The 23,716-nt window shown below is 36.8% G+C and overlaps 1 protein-coding gene across 1 annotated transcript in view; it reads left to right on the top strand.

Moving 5' to 3' along the window:
• Positions 1 to 23,716, top strand: part of LOC150081360 (mitochondrial tRNA methylthiotransferase CDK5RAP1) — a 101,048-nt gene that overhangs the window by 20,520 nt on the left and 56,812 nt on the right. The window contains exons 2-5 of the mRNA XM_090380182.1: positions 479 to 582; positions 13,216 to 13,357; positions 17,629 to 17,757; positions 23,333 to 23,414. Of these exons, the coding sequence (XP_090236308.1) occupies positions 479 to 582; positions 13,216 to 13,357; positions 17,629 to 17,757; positions 23,333 to 23,414 (457 nt within the window). The remainder of the gene's footprint in view (positions 1 to 478; positions 583 to 13,215; positions 13,358 to 17,628; positions 17,758 to 23,332; positions 23,415 to 23,716) is intronic.

The following is a 23,716-nucleotide window of genomic DNA, read 5'->3' as shown; positions in this document are numbered from 1 at the left end:
TGTCCACTGAGAGTCCCAGTGGACAGATTTTTATGTTGTTTGTGGATGAATGTAGTGAAGGTAATAGACACTTAGCATATATATATATATATATATATATATATATATGTGTGAATACACCTAAAGAGCTTGTGATGAAATGAGCAGAATATAGACCTAGAAACAGAACAGTCTCAAGTACGTGATTTACAATTCTTGCAAATCACCTTTCTGGGAATATGTTCTAAAATTCAGGGTTAAACAAAGCAAAATGATTCAACACTATGATCCCACATTCAGAAATCACCGAGGAAAGAGAAGGGTTGTCTTGCTACTTATTACTACCTACAGTTCACCTGCTAGTATCAGCTTATTGGTCAGTTTAATGGTCAACATTTTGGAATTTTTATTGGAATAAACATATGCACGCACACTCACACACAACTTGGTTACATTTTTATACATTTTTTTATTTAAAATTTTTAAACTTTTTTTTCAGTGTACTTTGAAATCTATGGATGCCAAATGAACGTTAGTGATACTGACATTGCTTGGACCATTTTAAAAAATGCTGGTTATCTAAAGACAGACAATATCCAAGAAGTAAGTATGAATAAGAAAACAAAAAAATTTCATCTTTTTTAAACTGTGAGAATAGTTTGGGAAATATACATGGTAAGCTCCTTCATGGGCATACGTTTGTAATTTGGTGATGGTCGTCATATTTTAGAAAACTGACCAAATTTTATCAAGAACCTTAGATTCAGATGACTGTGATCACAGGCTCAAATGTTATATGTTCAGACTTGTATGTTGAAAAAAAAAGTGCACAGTCTGTTGTTAAGTGGATGCTGTTGTATTAGCATTAGTAATGGCAAATGATGCAAGAAAGCAAGCTTAAACAACATCAGCAGAAGAAAAGAAAAGAAGCAACAACTCTTCCCATTTCATCTGTCTATCCCCTCTAATAGTTTGTCAAGTTCTTTAATTTATTAAAACTGTCCACTTCCACAACACCAGATGGAAGGTTGTTCCAGCCGTCAGCCACCTGCTGGCTGAAGGCAAATTTCTGCATATCTACCCTACAACAATTCTTCCTCAATTTGATATTGTCCCCCCACCCCATGCAATCAGTATGGAGCTTACTCAGTCCATTCAAAGTGTTAAACATTTCAGTCAGATAACCTCGCAGGTTCCTAGTATTCAGATGCTGCAGTTTGCAGAACTGAAGCCTTTCTTAGTAAAACAACCCATTTGTTCCCCTCACTAATCTTTTTGCTCTCCTCTTACCCATTCCAACGGATCTATATCCTTTCTGAAGTGAGACCTGTAGACCTATATTCAGTACTCAAGATGTGACCCCTAGCCATTGCCTTGTATAACGGGATAAGCACTTCCTTATCCCTGCTGTAAAAATTCCTGTATATCATTGATAAAACCCCATGGGCTGTCCTGGCAGCCTGCCTATGCTGCTCGAAGAACTTTGTCTGCTTTTATAATTATTCAAGTTGGTATTTTATTCTGGGATTACTGCTTCCCATATGTAATATATTGCATTTGGCTATCTTAAACTTCCAATTGCCATTTATCAGCCCATTTACCCAATTTTTCAAGATCTTGTTGCAGTAGCATATCTTGAATACTATTAGCAACCACCCTGCAAACTTTCCATCTGCAATTCCTATCATCTTCAAATTTAGATAATAAACCTGATAACCCCTCCTCAATATCAATAATAAATACTGGAAACAATAAAGGCTCAACATTAAACTCTGAGGGACTCACTCAGTCAATGAAATGTAGTGGCTGTTAATAACCACTGCATTTTTGTATTCTACCACTCATCAATCCCTTTTTCCATAACACTAACTTGTGCCTAACACCACACTGCTCCAGTTTATATAACAGTCTTTCATGTGGAAAAATCTTTTCTAGAATCTAAATATATAAGTTTAAATTATTTTTTGCATTCATTTCATTTGATACTGCATCATAGTATCCAGTTAGATGAGTCAGACAAGTTTTCCCCATAAAAAATCCATGCTTTTACTGTATTATAATAGCATTCCAGTCTAGATGGTCCTGCATAATTTTTGATTGATGACTCCGATATTTTCCCTGGAACAGAAGTTAAGCTAAGAGATCTGTAATTACTCATGCCACTCTTTGATCTCCCTTTGTGAATTGGGGATACATTCATGCATCTTCAGTCCACAGGTATTTCTCCTGGATCCAAGGATATTCTTATAATTATGGCTAAGTGTCTGCTTAACTCCTTTGCTGCCTTGATAATTTATATGCACCACATGTATTTTTGTTCTCTGCCACTAATCTCATTTCATCTGACATCCATTTAGATCTAAGCCTCGAACAGTATCTCTTAGCTTCTACAATTGCATTCCTGAATGCTTTCCATTAGAATTTTCTGTTGGTAACATCATCAGTTGGTCCCACTGAAAATAATTTAAAAACTGTTGTCTGAGACCATTGTAGTAGCCTTTACAAAAGCAAAAGCCATTTCCTTTGCCATTGATGGTAGTGACATCTTGAAGTGAATTTCACATGAATACATTGTGATGACTGCCATCTAGTAGTTCCTTTACCTGAATTTTCTTAATGTGTGAAGAGTTGCTTCTGATAGTCAGATAAAGAGTATTGCTTTCTCTCTTGCTATCTTCACATTGCTGGGCAGCAAGTCAAAATCTTCTCGAAGAGTCATTTAAATTGTATCTCAAATGTTAGAAATGTTTCCAAGAAATTAATAATCTAGTAGTGCATTGTCACTCAGTAGTTACATTGTAAATGCAAATTTATTTTAATCTCTGAATTTTAAGTATAGCTGAACGATTTTCCTTTCAAGTAAAGGAATGAATATAAATTCCTTGTCATATTTGTATGTATGCAATATTTATAAAAGTAATGCTGGAGTTTCTTTATAAAAAAAGGAGCTATGAATATGTCCTTAAATTTGAATAATTGATGTTTCTTAAACCAAAACTGATTTTATAATGCAAAGGAATATGAAGGAGAGCATTGATCTGCAGTGCGTCGAAGGAGGCTGAAATAAAATGTTAATATTTTTATTATTTGATTCTGAATATTCATTTTAAACCGTTTGGTAGTATGTACCCATAGTTATGTTTTTTAGACTCTGAAGAGATAGTGTCAGTATTATAGGGGCTGAATGAAACAGGGAAGCGGACTCAGGAGCGGATTAAGGTCGGTTGAGGCCCCGGGTGCAGAAGAAAATATTGGGCCTCTTAAAAAAAAGAGACAGGGAAAATAAAAATACATGTTAACCAATTTTTTAAATAAAAAAATATTATGTACTATTAATGTTTTATTTCCAATAAAATTTGAATATAATATATATATAATTAATAATAGCATAATAATAATCACAAAGTTTTGAACTAATATGTTCAACTAATTTGTTGGGGTTTTGCGTGGGCCCTTCAGAAGTCGGGGCCCAGGGCGCGCGCCCGCCGTTAAATCCGCCTCTGAGCGGACTGTTTCTGGATGTGGCAAAAAAAAAAAAAAAAAAATTCCAATTACTCCCAAAAATTTTGTATTTGTGCCCCCTGGTTCTCTTCTACCATTATATCTTCCATATTTTTTTTTACTGATTCTCTTCAAGGCCTTATGTACTTCTGTCGACTTCTCCTCCATCCAAAGATGTCTAGTTGCCCACACCTCTTGAGCCATTTTTTATAAGGACATTGATCAGCATCCCTCATCAATCTGGTTGCCCTTCTTTGAACCCTTTCTAGAAGCTCTATATTTTTTCAGGCATGGCCTCTACACTTGAACATGATCTCACCATCATCTGATGATATAAAAGGATAATGACATCCTTTTACCTATTTACAAAGGACCTTTATATCATAGATAGGTTGCCATATGCCTTCTTAGCCACTTGTTTTCATTGCATGAAAAATTTCATGGCTGACTGAAATGTGTTCTTTTTCTTTTTTTTTTTTTTTTTTGGCAATATTAAAAAGCTTTCTTGCATCATTTGCTATTACTACTAATAATAATAACTCCACTTCCTGTAACTTGTAACTCCTAGATTCCTTTGGGTGCAAAACTTTACATTTAGAAGCATTAAACTTCAGTTGCCATTTGCACAAATGGTCTGTGCAACTGATTTAAGTCATTTTGCAGCAAATTAGTCACAAAATGGTCACAAAATTAGCGCTAAGTTTTTATTTATATTTAGCCGTTTTATTAACTTAATTGTTATATTAAATTGTTTTCTATAAGTAACTTTATAGTCCTAGTCAAGCTTCTTGGTTTATTTTGAATTTAGATAGCGATTTTGAAAGTTAATACTTGGTGTCCGCAGATTTTACTGTTTGTAACATGCCCCCAATGTTATACAATATGGAACAGTGTAACGTATATCCCGAACTTGATAGCGTAAGGTTTAACGTAAAACTAAATAGCAAAATATGTAGCACTTTAGAAATCTGTTATAGTTTAATATTATCAATTAATCAATTAAAAATTTAATAATCTTATTAAATTTCATTGTTAATTAAATTTGTACTTAAACAGAATCATGACCCAGACTAGAGCAGCAAAGCAACAAGAAAAAGTAGCTGTAGTACTGTGGCTCGGGGAAGAACTGAAGAGAGCGATTCTCCAGTGCATCACAGTCTAAAAAAATGTGCAAAATGTGAAATGTTTGCGGACCTGTCTAGAACAGGACATGATCTAGCCTTCGGGTGCAAAAAAGGAGGATGTCTTTGTGTGTGTTAGGTGCAGACTGTAAAGAAATTAGGTGCCAATTCAGCATTCTGATGGGTGTCTATGAGAGTTTGATTTGTAGGGTAGATGCCCTCAAAGGAATTAAAGTGGGGGACCCATCAAACTCTCAGCTGCCCAACTCAATGCTAGAGCTCAGTTCTGTGCATTAGGCAACACAGCGGCAATCTCCAAGGCAGAATGCACTGGTCCCACATGGGCTAGTTTTTGTTGATGACTCTATTGTCAGGGAGACGGGGAATATATTATGCAAAAAGGATAGGTGGAATCAGACCAGGGTATGTCTGCCAAGGGCAAAAGTTGATGATGTTGTAGAGTAGATATCATCTTCTAAGGGCACAAAAGGTGATATTGTTGTACACGTTGGTACTAATGACATCATCTTCTAAGGGCACAAAAGGTGATATTGTACACGTTGGTACTAATGACCTTAAGAGTAAGAGATCTGTAGATTTACTTAACAAGTACAGGTCAATGTTGAAAAAAAGCCACGAGTTAGATTTAAATTTGAAAGTGTCTGCAATTCTGCCTAGACACGATAGTAGGGAGTATATGATGAGAGTCTTGTCAATCAATTCGGCCCTGGAGAGATTGTTCTGGGCTCATGGGGTAGAATTTTTTTTTCAGTGTGGACTATGCTTGCTAACAGGAGAGACTGCTTCTACAGGGATGGGATACACTTAAATAGAAAGGGTACAAAATATTTGCTGTGGTATTGAGGCACTGTTAGGTGGGTCAGAAAACTGCTAGCTTGGGGGCGGATTTCACCGACTAAAAGATTAACAGTAGCCGCAGGCAGAGGTGAAAGTGATTCTTGCACTGCTTCTATTGTAATTAGCAGCAGCCTGGAGACCAGGTTGCTGGGGATTTCAAGAGCTGCTGGGAGTCATCATGGAACAAGTAAATACATGGGCTGTGTTATGGTAACCAAGAGTAAGAACAGGTGCATGTATACTTGCATGTACACCAATACTATAAGTATAGTAAATAAATTTGAAGTGCTGATAAAGACATCACAGGCAGATATTGTTGGCATTATTATTATTATTATTATTAGCCATATGGTACAAGGAAGCCTGAGGCTTATGCTGCACCAGCCAAAAAAAAAAAATTCCCAAGTTACCCTGAGAGAGAGAGAGAGAATTAGAAGTAGAAAGGAATCACCAAGAAAGAGAAGAATGATGATATCCAGCTCAGGACCCTGGGTGTGCCAAGCCCATACTCACCAGATGTGAGCCCCTGGGGTTGTCAGAGACATGGTTTTACACAGATATAAGCAGTGCAGAATTGGAATTTGGGGAGTATAATGTGTACAGAAAGGATTGACAGGGTAAGAATGGAGGAGTTATGCTGTTAGTTAAGAAACACAGAAATCTAAGGAAGTGCATCCAATTGATATGGGTGGACAGTGCAATGTTGAGCCAGTTTGGTGTGACACTGGGAAAGGGAAAATGAGAGTAGGAGTGTGCTATAGGCCTAATGACTCTGATGAGTACAATGAACAACTGTGCAGAGAAATAAGAGTGGGCCAGTAAAACAGAACGTCTTGTAATAGCAGATTTTAACTTTCCAGATATTGACTGGAACTTGTGAGTTGGTCACTCACACGCTAGCAAGACTTTTGTGGATTTATTGGAGGATTGTTTTCTACAGCAACATGTTCAGGGGGCAACCAGAGGGAGTAACACTCTTGATCTGATTATCAGCAGTGATGTTTCATGCATTAGGAATCTGCAGATAAAGGAACCACTAGGTGACAGTGATCACAATGTACTAATGTTCAGTGTGGCATTTACTTAAAGATGTAACTACCATCAAGAGTAAAGGGAAGGGTTTTTGTTTTTTTAAAGGTGACTACAGTGGTCTCAGACAGTTTAAATTCTATACAGTGGGATCAACTGATAATGTTTAAAAAGGCAAATTCTAAATGGGGAGCCTTCAAGGAATTAATCTTGGAAGCTACTAAGCTTTTCATACCAACTAAGAAATACTGTTCAAGGTTTAGACCTAAATGGATGGCAGATGAGGCTTGTGGCAGAGAAGAAAAATGTGTGCGATGCATATAAATTATCAGGTGACACAGAAGCCTATGGCAGATATAAGCTAGTCTTTAATCAAGTCACAAAGGAGGTTAGGCAAGTGAAGACTGATTACAAGAAATCCTTGGCAAAAGATACAAAGAAAAACAACAAAGACTTCTTTACTTATGTAAACTTTAGAAGGAAGGGGATGAATCAGATTGGTCCACTTGATGTTGGTGGTTCGACTGTTGATGATCCTGCTCAGATAGCTGACAAACTGAATGAGTATTTTGTATCTACATTCACACATGAGGAATTCTGTAAGAAGGAGGAAGACAGAAGTTTACTAAACTCTAACAGGGAGCTAAATGATTTTGTAATAACAGAGAGCAAAGTGGAGGAGAAATTGTTGAAGTTAAAACAAAAAAAAAAGACACCTGGGGTGAATGGAATCTATCTATCCAGTTATATTGAAGGAGGCTGTGAGGGAAGTTAGCAAACCCTTAGCCATAATTATGAGAGCATCCTTAGATTCAGGGGAGGTCTCCACAGATTGGAGATGTGCAAATGTATCCCCAATTCACAAAGGGTAACACAAATAATTATAGACACGTTAGTTAAACTTCTGTTCCGGGGAAAATAATGGAGTCACTGGAAAGAAGTGATGCAGGATCACCTAGACAAGACTGCAATAGTAGTTCAGACACAGCATGGGTTTGTTAAGGGGAAATCTTGTCTGACCAATTTGATTGGATACTATGATGTGGTAGGTGCTTCTGTAGCCAGGTGGGCAGGAGCAGCAGTGCGTAGCACACACTTCTTGATTAGACTGGGTTTCGAGCCCGTGACCACAAAATACGGAGGATGCAGAAAGGTCAGGGAATGACCACTGCATATACCCGGAGCAATATGGCCTTAGTTGCTAATGCTCCTAAAAACCAAACAAACAAACAAATAACAACAACTATGATGTGGTCACAGGAACTGTATGCGAAAAATAATTTTGATATCATATACTTGGATTTCTGGAAAGCTTTTGATACTGTTGTACACAGAAGACTGCTGTACAAATTGGAGCAGTATGGCATTAAGGGCAAGTTGCTGCAATGGATAAAGGGATGGTTGAGTGGGAGACGGCAGAGAGTGGTAATAAATGGATACTGCTGAGCCCATTGTTGTTTTGTGTATTTTTCAATGATATCGATGAAGGTATATCAGGCTTAATGTCCAAGTTTGCAGATGATACAAAGGTTGGCAGGATTGTTAATGACACTAAAGACAGTATGCTACTGCAACAGGATCTAGAAAAGTTAGGCAGATGGGCTGAGAAATGGTAACTAAAGTTTAACATTGATAAATGCAAAGTACTGTTTATGGGTAGCAGTAACCCAAGAGAAACATACCAACTGTGTGGTACTGCACTCAGGGAGGTGGAGAATGAAAAAGACCTGGGGTTAATTGTGCAATCAGAGCAGGTCATAGAGTTTTGTCAATTATATATAGGAATTTTGCTAACAGAGACAAGGAGGTGATTATCCCCTTGTATAAGGCAGTGGTCAGGCTACACCTTGAGTACTGCACACAGGTCTGGAGGCCTCATTTTAGGAAGGATGTAGAGTTTCTAGAATGAGTACAGAGCAGGGCAAAAAGGTGCTCTTACCAAGAGAGGCGTAAGTTTTGCAAGTTGCAGCATCTGGAGACCAGGCACCTGCGAGTTAATTTGATTGTGGTGTATAAGGCCTTGAATGGTTTAAGCAGGCTCAGTGCTGATGGGATACTTCTGCTTGCTCAGATTCAGAACCTGAGGGGACATAGATTCAAATTGAGGAAAGAGAGTTGCAGAATAGATGTGCAGAAGTTTGCCTTTAGCCAGCGGGTAGTTAAATTGCTGGAACAGACTTCCATCTGTTGTTGTGGAAGATGATAGCTTAAATAAATTTAAGGCTGAACTAGACAAACATTTAGAGTGAATGGATGGGTGAAATGGGAATTTTTTTTTTTTTTTTGGCTGATGGTCCATAAGCTTGCTTTCTTGCATCATGTGCCTCAACTAATGCTAATGCTAAATTGGCCTGATTCTGGTCAATAACCACCCTTTCTATCTTTAAACCATCAGCAGATTTTGATAACTTCCCTTGCGCTCCTTTTTCAATGTCATTAAAGAAAATAAGAAACTGAAGTATCCTCAAGGGACTCCATTTGCTACGCATTGGTCCACCTTGAGGTATGTCCATTTATGACTTCTCTGTCTCAAGTCTTTTAGCAGGCTCTTAATCTAACAACGGATCTTGCCATTAATCCCAAATCATCCCACTTTATATAATAGCCTTTCATGGAGAACAGTATCAAAAGCTTTTTTGAAGTTAAGGTAAATAATGGAAAAGTTGTTTCTTTTGCATCCAGCTGTTTTATAACTTCATCCTAATAATTAATTAGATTGGCAGAGCAAGAGTTTCCATTTTGGAACCCATGCTGTTACCCATTAAGATACTATTTCTATGAAGTTGGTTCTGTATTGTACTCTTAACCACAGACTCCATGATCTTACTCACCACTGAAAACAAACTTTGCAGTCTGTGGTTGTTCTTCATGTCTTTTTCACTTCTCTTGTGAATTTCAGAAATATTAGTGCTTCTTAGGTTCAATGGGATTATCTCAGAGTCTGATAATGATTCCATCAGCAATCTTAAAGGATGATGCACTTAATGCAGTTCTTTTTAATATAACAGAATGTACAAGTATGCTGCTTACTCCTGGAGCCTTTCTTTTGCTCAGCTTTAGTAGTTTTTCTTGAATTTATTCAACCCATACACTTCCATAACAGATGGAAGCCTGTTCCAACAATCGATTACCCACTTGCTGAAGGCAAACTTTTGCACACCTATCCTGCAACCATCCTTCCACAACTTGAATTTATGCCCCCCGTGTGTGTAGTCTCAGCAAGTGGAAGAATGCTATTAACATTCACCTTACTAAATCCATCCATCCACGACTTGAAACACCTCAATCAGATCTCCCCACAGGTTTCTAGTCTTGGGATGCTGCAATTTGCCAAAATGAAGTCTTTCTAGGTAAGAGCATCCTTTTGTTCCCTTTACCAGTTTGGTTGCCCTTCTCTGCACCCATTCCAGCAGATCTAAATCCTTCCTAAAGTGAGGCCTATAGACCTGTATACAGTACTCAAGGTATGGTGTAACCATGGCCTTACACAAAGGGATAATCACCTCCTTATCTTCCCTGCTAGCAGTGTTTCTGTATATCATTGACAAAATCCCATGAGCTGTCCTGGTAGCATGTCTGCACTGCTCAGAGAATTTCATGTCTGACTGCACAATTACCCCCAGGTCTTTTTCATTCTCCACTACCCTGAATGTTTTGCCGCCTCCGTAGCCAGGTGGGAAGGAGCAGCAGTGCGTAGCACACGCTTCTTGATTAGACCGGGGTTCAAGCCCGTCACCACCAAATACGGGGGATGCGGAAAGGTCAGGGAATGACCACCGCATATCCCGGAACAATATGGCCTTAGTTGCTAATGCTCCTAAAAACCAAATAACAATAACAACCCTGAATGTAGACCCACACAGTTGATAAGTTACGTTACTCTGGGTTACTGCTACCCATATGCAGTACCTTGCATTTGTCAATGTTAAACTTCAACTGCCATTTCTTAATCCATTGATGCAATTTTCCTAGACTTTGTTGCAGTAGCTCACCCTGATGACTGTCATTAACCACCCTGCCAACCTTTTTATCATCTGCAAACTTGGACCTTAAGCCTGATATACCTTCATTAATATCATTGATAAATATTGAAAACAGCAATGGGCCCAGCACTAAACCCTGGGGAACTCCACTAATAACATTAGTCCATGAAGCACAGTGCCCATTGATAACCACTCTCCGTCTTCTTCCACTTAATCATCCCTTTATCTATAGCAGTAACTTGCCCTTAATGCCACATTGCTCCAGTTTGTACATCAGTCTTTTATGTGCAACAGTATCAAGTCTTGCTGAAATCCAAGTATATGATATCAAAATTATTTTTTGCTTCCAGTTCCTTGGTCACTGCACCATAGTAACTTATCAGATTGATTAGACAAGACCACCCCTTAACAATGACAGTTTTAAAACAGCAGTGCAACAATGGCCAAGTGACAAGGACAGACTTCTGTTAACAGGGAATATGGCACTGTAAAAGTAATTTTATAAGGAAATTGTAAGAATAATTGCCTTATACAATTACCATTTTTTGAAATGGTAATTTCAAGCAATGGTAATGTAAGATGAATGATCAAAGCGAAATTTTCACTTTTATAAATTATTCCAGAACTAGAAGCCATAAATTCCAATTATGCGTAAAAAGATTTAGACTGAATTGTAGGAAGTGTAGTATTGAGTTTGTATTATATATGAGTTTAATAAAACCTATTTGTTAGAGAATTTTCACGTGGTATCATAGTATTATTTTATTATTATATACTGTATATATATATATTAATATACACTGGTGTTCAAAGAAAGTGCAACACCTAGGAATTTCACATTTCTAACCCTTTTTTCGTGATGGTATGTTACATTAATGACTAGCATCACAAATAGAAATATAAACAATAGATATTTATTAATAGTTAAGGCAAAGCTAAGTAATATTTGACTGGTGCTCTCAAAATATTCCAAAAAGAGCATTTGCAATCTTTATACAACAGTTTTGCTAAACACGACAATTATGGCTGAAATATTATCAGAAACCCTCAATTTGCTTCAGTTTATCATTTTAAATGGAAAACAAAATGAAAAGTTCACCAGGTGCAAACTAATATTTAGTTTAACCGCCTCTGGCCCTGATGACAGCAGCACACTGTCGAGGCATTGACAAGATCAATTTCTGAAGATAATCAACTGATAGTTCATGGTTCCAAACACAAATTATGGCTTCCTGAAGTTCACGAAGGGTCTTTGATTTCTTTCTGGCAACTGCAGATTCCACATGATGCCAACAGTTCTCTGTACGATTCAGGTCTCAGCTGTTTCCTGGCTAGCTAACGGTTGTAATGGATCAGCCTTCCAACCATTTTTTCACCTGTAACAAATGTAAACACATTACTGTCAAACCTCTAATGCAGAAATGAAGCTAAAGTAACTACAGTAGTGCCTACTTATACTTTTTGCCTGATGACAAGGAGCAGAGTCATCCTGAAAGATGCAGTTACTTGGCAGGTTGAAATGGTCTCTAATGGTTGCTGTCCAATATAGCCTGGTATCCATTGGCATTTATGGAACCTTTTATAAACTGCAGGTGATACAAAATGCATCCCCATATCATTTGGCTGGTAGGGAATTTCACTGTAAAATAAATAAATTTTCTGTTTATACTCTGGCACGACAACCAAGTCAGTAGAGTTTACAATAAATCTTCAATGCAAATATTTATCGTATTTAGTAGTCACGGGTTTGAACCCTGGTCCACTCAGGGAACGTGTGCTATGCACTCTCGCTCCTGACCACTCGGCTACGTCAGGTCGGTAGGCACCATACCATCTGGATGGTATTATTCACCACATCTACGGCGAATCGTTTGTTTCCCATCGGAGCTATGCAGGTTGAATTTCTTCTCATCCGAGGAAATAACTGACTTCCACTGCTTGGGGTTCCATTTGACTTGCTCCTTACATGAAATTAATTGGGCCTTTTTCATTTTTTGTGTGAGGAGGGGCTTCTTTTTAGGACGACAGGCTACAAGTCCATTTTTGAAGAGGCATCTTCTGACTGTTACTGCACTTGCTACCACTCCTGTATGTTCTTCCCATTCTCTTTTTAGCTCAGACAAAGAAGCTTTATGGTTCTTAAGGCCTAAGCGCTTCAAAATGCAGTCCTGTTTTGGCGTAGAGACTCATTTGCATCTGGTTCCTTTTTTCCTATCAGCAGAACCAGTATTCTTGAGTTTGGAAAGAAATCTACTCACTGCCAACTGATTACAAGACACTCTATAAGCAATATGATGGGAAGAACATCCTTCCTCACATAAAGCAACGATAGCACTCTTTCTTTGTGGCATCAACTGCACGTAACTCGCCATCCTGCCACAAGCAAGGAATGACTGCAACTCTTGCAAAACATGCTTATATAGCTGAAAGTAACAGCTGATGCAATATTACATCATCACCTATGCATGTCAGTCTTATCTGATGCAATCTGTAAGAAATATCGCCATATACTTACATTATTCAGACAAAAATTACAATTTTCAGGGGTGATGCACTTTCTTTGAACACCAGTGTATATTGTATAAATTTTACTGTACTTCTGCTATTGCTTAAAAATTATATTTTCATGTCTGAATAATTTCTACATATATTTTTCTCAATGAAAATAGATAAATATGATAAATTGCATTATACTGTATAATTTTACCTTTAATCATAAAACTGTAATTTTTTATTAAATTTAGGCAGATGTTATTCTTATAATGACCTGTGCCATAAGGGAAGGAGCAGAGCAAAAAATATGGGATCGTTTGAATAAATTGAAGTATTTAAAACATAAGCGAAAACATGAAAAAAGTAAAGTTTCACTTAAATTTGGCATATTAGGTGAGAATTGTTAGATTTTTGTATTACCTTTGAATAACTGGTATTCTTTTTAATTCTTTGCATGTAATTTGCATTCCTTACTGTTGTGTTTTCCGTAGTATAGAATAGAGTCCCGTGGGAAGCTGCTATGTATGTGGGCTATACCTAGACTAGCCAAAAGTTTTTAAGCTATAACTTTAAATAGTTCAAGTTATAGTTAAATAGCATCACTTCACATCATCCCTTGACAAAGGGTTTAAACTGCCATCGTCCACAAAAATTTTATCACAAGAACATATGTTATTTGTTTTTTTAGGAGCATTAGCAACTAAGGCCATATTGCTCCGGGATATGCGGTGGTCATTCCCTGACCTTTCCGCATCCTCCGTATTTGGTGGTGACGGGCTCAGACCCCGGTCTAATCAAGAAGCGTGTGCTACGCACTGCAGCTCCTTCCCACCTAGCTACGAAGGCACCTCACACGAACATATAAAAAATTCTTTAAATATAATATAAGGGGCAGTCAGTGAGTGGGTTTACAAGATTTATTATTTCATGACCAGACCACCTGCACTTATACTGGTTATGGCAGTGAAATTTGTTAATCACGGTTAATAACACTGCTTGTCGGTTTACCTGCTATGTCTCCCATTGTGTGTATCAGTCAGTTGAATTTGGTGGTTTGATTGGAACAGTGGTTCACGAATGAGGTTTGTGCTTAATTCACTTTTTTGATACCAGAAATCTGTTGGCAGAAGAAATTCATTACTAATTCATGGAAATTTATGGCAAATGTGTTAGGTTCAACAGAGTGTAATGAAATTATGTGTGGAATTTTGTGCCAGAAGAGTCAGTAAAGATGATTGTGAAAGTGCAGTGGACCCACAGCACTAAGAACTTCAGACAACATTGCACTCATGGAAAATGCAATTCAACAGAACTACAGCAATGTGGAAAAGCCTGTCATATGGAATAGTCATCAACATCATTCAGGAATTAGGGTTTAACAAAATTTGTGGACATGACTTGTGCTCTGTCATTTCTGAAACAGTATTCTATATGTGATCAAGATTTTCTTGAACATATTGTCATGGGAGATAAGGGTTCATCACTATACCCAAAAACAAAATGTGTTGGAATGGAAACACCTTGGTTCTCCATGATTTGAAATGTTCAAGAATGTGAAGCTTGCTTGAAAAATGATGACTTTAGTGTTTTTTGATCAAACAGGTATTTTTCTAGTGAACTTTATTGAAACAGGTGCAATAATTGGTGCAGTAACTTAGTGTTCAGCACTGATGTGTCTGTGTATTGCCATTAAATGAAAGCATCTCTGCTTCTCCAGAAAGGTTTCTAGTACTGCATAAGAATGCACACTCACGCTGTTGCAGAAGCCCAACAACTTTTGTGCCCATTTCAAATGGGAGAGATGTTTGAGTAGGAGCATTCTGCATGTTGCACTAATCTGACACTTAGTGGTAATCTTTTTCTAGTATTGAAGTAGTATGGGGTCACAGGTTTTAAAATGATGACAGTGTTAAAACAGCAGTGCAACTTCTGTTAACAAGGAATATGGCATTGTAAAAGGTAATTTCAAGCAATAATAATGTAAGATGGATGACTGAAGGCAAAACTTTCACTGTTATAAATGATTCCAGAACTAGAAGCCATAATTCAAATTATGGAGAAAAAGATTTAGACTGAATTGTAGAAAATTACATATAGGTTGTTTATTTTCTTTGTTTTATTTTTATTTAGTTATTATTATTTATTAATATTATTATTTTTTTGGCTAGTGTAGGAAAAGCTTGTGGCATCCTTGGACTATATGCCTAATACTTATACTAATAGAAAAACTTGTCCCACAACATGATGACTGCCTTGGCCTCTGTGAAAACTATTGAAAAGTAATAGAATAGCAGTACAGTACAGTCACTCTGAAGTATTCATATTATGGGTTGTAATAAATAATCTCAAACTACATGTCTGTAAACTTATTTTTTTGAAATCCTTTCCCCTTCCCTCATATCTTTAATGACCTATTGGGGCACCATGGATGGGGAAGAGTACTTATCAACTAAGTACTGGTGGCATAGCAGAAAATTGAGAGGGGCCTCCTTCTAGATTGATCAGAACCACTGCCTCCCCCATCCTACAAATCTTGATTGTTGGTACCTTTTGAAAAAAAATTGTAAATTCTTATCTTTAAATAAAACCTATTGTGTTTTATATGTCAGTATAGATACATAACTTTTACAATGTTTAATTTTCTGTGATATTTACAAGACTATTCAGGGCCACTGAATAGCATCATAAATACAGAAAATGTGGGACCTGGGGGAGGGAGGAGAGTTCTGCCTACTACACTACCAAAAACTCAGAATTTTATATAATTTTGGCATGAATTATATAGTAAACAGAAAAGATGTAATATTAGTTCTTTTGTTTCGTATTCTTTAATTTGTACTATCAATTTCCCAGTGCAGAGTGTTTCTCCCTTTTTTTTTTTTACATAGTATTAATGAATAGAAGAATTAAGTAGTAAATTCTAAAATTTCAAAGAATTGTGGCTGCAAATATTGACAAGCTTTATAAAAGTAGTGATTGTTCTCTATAATGATATGGAATTATATATATTTATTTTTTTGTTTGTTTGCATATTCAGCCAAATTTGTGGGAATAGGCTCTATTCTAATAAAACATGATGCTGATATATGTATGATATATGATATATGATGCTGAAATTTACATATTAGTTATGTACTGGGGATTAGATTGATTCATTCATGAGGATGAAATAGCATTTCCCACATACTGTTGGTTGTTTTGCTGTTTTCAAATGGCTGCCAGAAACAACTGGAACTTGATTGGTACTGCTACTTAGTGATGTAATGCACACCACGAATGAATTTTTCACAAGTAGTCTGTTTGCTATCATCTTTTCTGTCATGATAAAAACAAAATTCTATTTATTTAATAATTCCTCTGTAGATTACAGTGTACTTATTATACAGGGTGCATTACAAGTCAAGATATACTTATTTTAAGTTTTCTGAAAAAAGTTTCAGCAAATTCTTTGGTTATTACTATTTTTAGGTTCTCTGTGGTATCCAGTTTTTGGGAAGAATAGACAGTCTTTCAATCTCAGTGCTGATGGAATTTTTCTTGTTCAAACTACACACTTGAGGGAGAATAAATTCAAATTGAGGAAAGATGGTTGCAAGATAGATGTGCAGAGGGGTTTGCCTTCAGTGAGCAGGTAGTTGATTGTTGAAACAAACTTTCATCTATTGTTGTGGAAGGGTAGTTTGGATTTTTTTTTTTTTTTTTTTTTTTTATTGAGCTTGCTTGCATCATATACCATTGCTCCTACTACTACTAATAATAATAATTGCCCCATGGAAAAAACCTGGGGGGGGGTAAATCAGGGGGACCTGAGCAGTCACTTGGTAGGACCACGATGTCCAATCCACTTATTTGGTAATTTTTTTTTAGGAATTTCTTAATTTCAAGGGAATAATGTGCAGGAGCACCATCTCCTGAATGAAAAAGAGGTCTTTTCCTTCAATAGTAGATGGACAAAATCTTGTGACGCTGATAAATAGCTGTCTGAAGTAACATTTCCATTGGGAAAAAATATATGTTACAGCAATCCCCTTGGAACAAATTATGGCCCAAACAACAATACCTGAGGAGTTTATCTCAGGGTCTTAACCAAATTATTAAAAGTATGGCATTTGAAATGATCAGCAGCCTAGTAAACACAATTGCAACATCCTGAAAATTGCTATATCAGACTGCAGGATTTCACTGTACAAGATTTTAATTATTTTCACATATCTGAAGACACTTTTCTGAAAATTCAGCTCTCCTGTTTTTGGATCATCTTCATTAAATGCATGATGTTTTGGAATGTAACCCTTGTATTCTGAATCTTTTGAATAGAGAGGCAAAGTACTTAGTCTCCATTGTCTGCATACTCGAATGTTCATAATAAAGTTTTAATACAAGAATTCCACTTTGAGTTGTTATTTCAGCCATAACACATATAAAACGATACTTTTGTTGCAACAAACAAATAAAAAAAATTAGCTTTAATACAATATGTTTTTAAGATGTATAATATTTTTCAATGTGTCCCTGACTGTTGGCTTCCCTGTAGTCAGAACATATTCACAAATCGTTAAAGGTATGGCTTTTGAAATGATACATAACAATGTTGCTGTTTAATTTATTTTGCATGCATTCTTGCCTGGACGCAATATATTTAATAATTCTTTCATATTGGATAGGTTGTATGGCCGAGAGATTAAAAACTCAGTTGATTGAAAGAGAAAAAATGGTTGACATAGTAGCTGGTCCAGATAGCTACAGAGATCTTCCTCGTCTTCTGTCAGTTGCAGATGAAGGCCACACAGCAGGTGTGTGTAATATATCCTTGTTTTTAATTTAATTAATTTTTTTTTTGTCAGCAGCACTAATGTAGCCAAAGAAATTTTTTATTTGTTATAATATTATAGCTGTTCCTTTTGAAATCCTTCCTTAATCCAATATTTGCATATGGGAAAAGCAGTCACTGGTAATGTTATTTTCAAATCCTTAACCTCTTCATGTAATACCTTTCTCTGTCCAGCTGGTTGAATTTAGAAGCACTCAGGTGTAACATTTTAATGTTATTCAGGCATTTTTAGTATTCTATGATAGTGTCAATTTGTATATTTTTCAGAATCAGTACTACAAATTCCAATATAATAATACTGATGCTATATAAGAAATTATTAACAATGAAGTATACATGTTTTAGTAGTTTGGAAAGTGGCCATATAAAATATGCAAATGACTATATTTGTGAAGACTGGGGAATAAGTTTCTAATTAAAAATATGACTGGTGATTGTAATTGTCTTTTTAGATGCTTTAATTATTTTGTTAAGAAATGTTAAAAGTTATGTTCACAGTTTACTTTCAGTTCTGAATTTCCAATTGTAACTAAAAGTGGACAGTGAACCAAATAGATAAAAATTTGGAATAAAAACTGAATAGTAACTCTGTCAGCATTTTAAGATGGCTCACACCATTTGTCTGCATAGACATTCATTATACTTATCTCATTCATATGATTCTATGACATATTTCTTCTCTTTTATTTTTTTCCAGTGCTTATGTCACACCAGACAGACCCAGTGTTATACTGCAGGTTCTTGCTTGTTTGGATGTACTGTTTTACATCTCTGTACTGTTTTACATCTTGGTCAAAAGCATAACTCCTTGCCTTCCTTGTATAATTCCTCTCCATTCTGTATACATTGTACATTTCATAATTCAAATGGCATTTAATATGAATTGCGACTCGATTTCAGATTAATTTTTTTGACAAATATCGGCATTTTTAGTTGTGTTTCAATTTTTCACTCTTTTTGTCCTTTATTACCACTACTACTTTGTTTTTAAATGTTTGTAGACTTCATCATGCTCAATGCTGGTGGGATTCTTCCTCTTGCTCAGAATAGCATTAGCATTAGTAGAGGCATTTGATGCAAGAAAGCAAGCTTATGCAGCATCAGCCAAAAAAAAAAAAAAAAATAATAAATAAATAATAAATAAAAAAAAAATAAAATAACCACTTCCACTTCACCCCTCTGTTCGTTCGAAATTCGTTTGAAATTGAGAGTCTTCTAGATGAGCAGAAAACCCACTACACTATTATTATGGGGGGGACTTCAATGCTAAGGTTGGAAAAAGGCAAACCAGCGCAGAAAGAGGAACTATAGGAAATTTTGGAATTGGTGAAAGAAATAAAAGAGGTGAAAGACTTGTGGAATTTGCAGAATCTCAAGGAATGTCAGTAATGAACACTTTTTTCAAGAAAAGGGTGAACAGAAAGTGGACATGGAAGAGTCCAAATGGATTAACAACTAATGAAATCGACTTCATCCTCACTAACAGAAGATATATTGTGAATGATGTTACCGTCCTGAATAAGGTAAATGTTGGAAGTGATCACAGAATGGTAAGATGTACACTTGATATAGATGTAGGAAAGGAAAGGAAAAAACTGACTCGAGTAAATAATACAAAGGTCTTTGAGATAACAGAGGAAGAGAAAAAGCAGTATGTACTGAAACTTAAGAACAAGTTTGAGCTTCTGCAGACTGCTCAGGACCAAGATATCGACGAGGAATATTACAACTTTCTGAAAGTGATAAAGCCCAAGAAACCTATAGGGAAACAGAAATCCAAAGAAGAAAAAATTAGTCAAGAAACACTTGTCATGATGAACCAAAGACGACAAATGAAGAGCAAGAAAAACACTGACAGGGAGAAAATTGAGTATACTGAGTTATGCAAAGCCATTAGAAAGAGACTCAGAGAGGACATAAGAAGATTTAACACAAGAAAAGTAGCACAAGCATTAAGGGAAAACAAAGGATTGAAATCAGCAGCCATGAGCAGTAATACAGAAAGACAAATGATACTGAAACTGAAGAATAGCGATGGTGTACTTATAAACAGCAGAGAAGGCATAATTCAAATAGCAGAAGACTACTATAGGGAATTATACAAGGAGCGAGGGAATGATACCAGCAGTGGGGAAGATGGATTGCAAAGTAGCAACACATACGACATACCCGATATTCTTCCTGATGAGGTAGAACATGCATTGAAGAAAATGAAGAATCGGAAAGCCCCGGGGGAAAATGAAGTTACTGTAGAGTTGTTAAAATTGGGAGGAAGAGACATAACACAAAAACTGGCAAGGCTCTTCACAAAGTGCATTAGAAAAGGTGTGATGCCTAAGCAGTGGAATAATGCAATCATAGTTTTGCTGCATAAGAAAGGAGATAAATCAGAAATTGGAAATCATAGACCAATTAGCTTGTTATCCCATATCTACAAGTTGTTCACAAGGGTCATTACTAACAGATTAGAAATACTTGATGAGAATCAACCGAAAGAGCAAGCTGGCTTTAGGACAGGATTCTCAACTATGGATCACCTTCACGTAATATCACAGCTAATGGAGAAAGCAAATGAATATAAAACACCATTATGCCTGGCATTTGTGGATTATGAAAAGGCATTTGACTCCATACAGCATAAGGCAATGTTTGGGGCACTGGAAAGACAAGGCATAGATACTCCATATATTATGATTTTGAAGAAAATATATGAGAGTGCTACATCATTTATTAGACTAGACAAAGACAGTAGGAAATTTAAAATCGAGAAAGGAGTTCGACAAGGAGACACAATATCTCCGAAGCTGTTTACTGCTGCCCTTGAGGAAGCTTTCAGAAGATTAGACTGGTCGCAGAAAGGAGTCAATGTGAATGGAGAGTACCTAAACCATTTACGATTTGCAGATGACATTGTGGTCATAAGCCACGATCCCAAAGAATTAGAGGAAAATCTTAATCAGTTATGCACAGTTAGTAAGGATTTTGGACTAAAGATGAATATGGCTAAAACAAAAGAAATGATGAACAAGTATGCCACGGAAAGGGAAATAATGATTGAAGGAGCAGTAATTGAAAAGGTGGAGTCATATACTTATCTGGGACAAGTTATTAGCTGTAATAATGATAAATGGCTGGAAGTCAAGAGAAGAATAAATTTTGGATGGATAGCATTCAGGAAATACAAATCACATACTGAAGAGCAATATCCCAGTTTGTCTGAAACGTAAAATAATGAATCAATGTATACTCCCCACCATGACTTATGGAAGTGAAACTTGGGCACTCACCAAAAGAAAGGAAGAGAAGCTAAGAACTACACAGTGAAGAATGGAACGAATTATATTGGGAATCAGACTGTTAGATAAGAAGAAAAACACATGGATTAGGCAGCAAACTCAAGTAAAGGACATTCTTATCAAAACTAAAGAACTAAAATGGTCTTGGGCAGGACACATAGCTAGAAGACATGATGACAGATGGACTAAGAAAATAACAGAATGGTACCCAAGAGGAGCTAGAAGAAAACCTGGAAGACAAAGGCGGAGATGGATAGATGTAATTCATGAGTTTTTGAGTAGTAAATGGATGGCCAGTGCTCAAAACAGAAGGAACTGGAAAGTTGCTGGAGAAGCCTTCATCCTGCAGTGGATTGAAAATGGCTGATGATGACCTGTCCAGCTGAGCCTTAAACTTATATCAACTTCCACGACAAGGGATGGAAGTCTGTTCCACCACCAACCAACCACCCGTTGGCTAAAGGCAAATTTCCGCACGTCTATCCTACATCTGTCTTTCCTCAATTTGAATTTATGCCCTCTCAGGTGATTATTCTGAGCAAGAGGGAGAATCCCATCAGCATTGAGCATGCTCAAACCATTCAAGGCTTTATACACCTCTATCAGATCACCTCGCTGATGCCAAGTCTCCAGACACTGTAATTTGCAAAACTTAAGCCTTTCTTCGTAAGAGCACCCCTTTGTTCCATTCACTACTCTTGTTGCCCTTCTCTGTACTCGTTCCAGCAGCTCTACATCCTTCTTGAAATGAGGCCTCCAGGCCTGTATACAGTACTCTAGGTGTGGTCTGACCATTGCCTTATACAAGGGAATAATCACCTCCTTATCCCTGCTAGAAAAATTCCTATATATCATTGACAATACACCACGAGCTACTCTTGCAGCCCGTCTGCACTGTTCAGAGAACTTCATATCTGCCTGCACAACCACCACCAGGTCCTTTTCATTCTCTACCACTGTCAGTGTAGTACCACAGAGTTGATACGTTGCTCTGGGGTTGCTGTTTCCCATATGTAGTACTTTACATTTGTCAATGTTAAACTTCATTTGCCACCTCTCAGCCCATCTGCTCAACCTTTCCAGATCCTGTTGCAGCAGCATAGTGTCAGTAGTGTCCTTGACAACCCTGCCAACCTTTGTATCGTCTGCAAACTTGGACATTAAGCTTGATATACCATCATCAATATCATTTATAAATACAAAAAACAATAATGGACCCAACACTGAGCCCTGAGGGACTCCACTAATAACATCAGTCCACGATGAGCAGTGTCCATTGATTACCACTCTCTGTCTTCTCCCCCTCAACCACCCCTTTATCCATAGCAGCAATTTGCTTCCAATGTCACACTGCTCCAATTTGTGTAGCAGTCTTCCATGTGCAACAGTATTAAAAGCCTTTCTAAGATCCAAGTATATAATATCAAAGTTATTCCCTGCATCCAATTATTTTGTGACTGCATCATAGTATCCAATCAAATTGGTCAGGCGAGACTTCCCCTTAACAAAACCATGCTGTGTCCGAGCTATAACTGATGTCTTGTCTAGATGATCCTGCAGTGCTTCTTTAACCAGTGCCTCCATTAATTTTCCGGGAACAGAAGTTAAACTCACAGGTCTATAATTACTTGTGTCAGCCTTTGATCCTCCTTTGCGAATTGGGGTCACATTTGCACATCTCCAGTCCATGGGTACCTCCCCTGAGTCCAAGGAAGCTCTCATAATTATGGCTAAGGGTTTGCTTACTTCCTTTGCTGCCTCCTTTAATATAACTGGATAGATCCCATCTACCCCAGGTGCCTTTCTTGTGTTTATCTTCAACAATTTCTCCTCCACCTTACTCTCAGTTATTACAAGATTCTCTAGCTTACACCTGAGATAGCTTATACATGAAATAATCACCTGAGAGGGCATAAATTCAAATTGAGGAAAGGCAGATGTAGGATAGATGTGCGGAAATTTGCCTTTAGCCAGTGGCTAGTTGGTTGGTGGAACAGACTTCCATCCCTTGTTGTGGAAGCTGATAGCCTAATTAAATTTAAGGCTCGGCTGGACAGGTATTTCGAACGAACGGAGGGGTTAAGTGGAAGGGTTTTTTTTTGGCTGATGCTGCATAAGCTTGCTTTCTTGCATCATATGCCTCTACTAATTCTAATCTCTTGCTCTTAAAAACTATTTATACTTCAGAAAGCAAAAGATGAAACCTGCAAACATAATTTGATATAAACCTTTTCTTTTCAGTAAATGTTTTACTCTCTTTGGAAGAGACTTATGCTGATGTTATGCCAGTAAGGATCAATACCAGTAGTCGATTAGCTTTTGTGTAAGAAATCTTCAAAGCTTTTATTAAATTTAAATTATAAAAATTAATGGAATGAACAGTAAGATGAATATTAATTTACTTTTTAGAATTTTCAGTTCTACAGATAACAATGTTAGAGAGTGATATGGCTGATGTGTTTCTAGTTTTTAGGTGCAGTAGCATATATATATGCATAATGTGCACATAAGAACTTGACTCCTAGTTGATGAATTTTCATAAAATTTTATATTTTAAAAACTTGTTGAGCCATTCTAAATTCCATTAAAATTGGACCAATAGAAATCTGGAAATTATTATTTTTT

Source organism: Mastigoproctus giganteus, chromosome 8 (genome assembly GCF_048544385.1).
Source record: "Mastigoproctus giganteus isolate SK-2022 chromosome 8, ASM4854438v1, whole genome shotgun sequence".
NCBI lineage: Eukaryota > Metazoa > Arthropoda > Arachnida > Uropygi > Thelyphonidae > Mastigoproctus > Mastigoproctus giganteus.
This window is presented reverse-complemented; position numbering and strand designations above follow the sequence as displayed.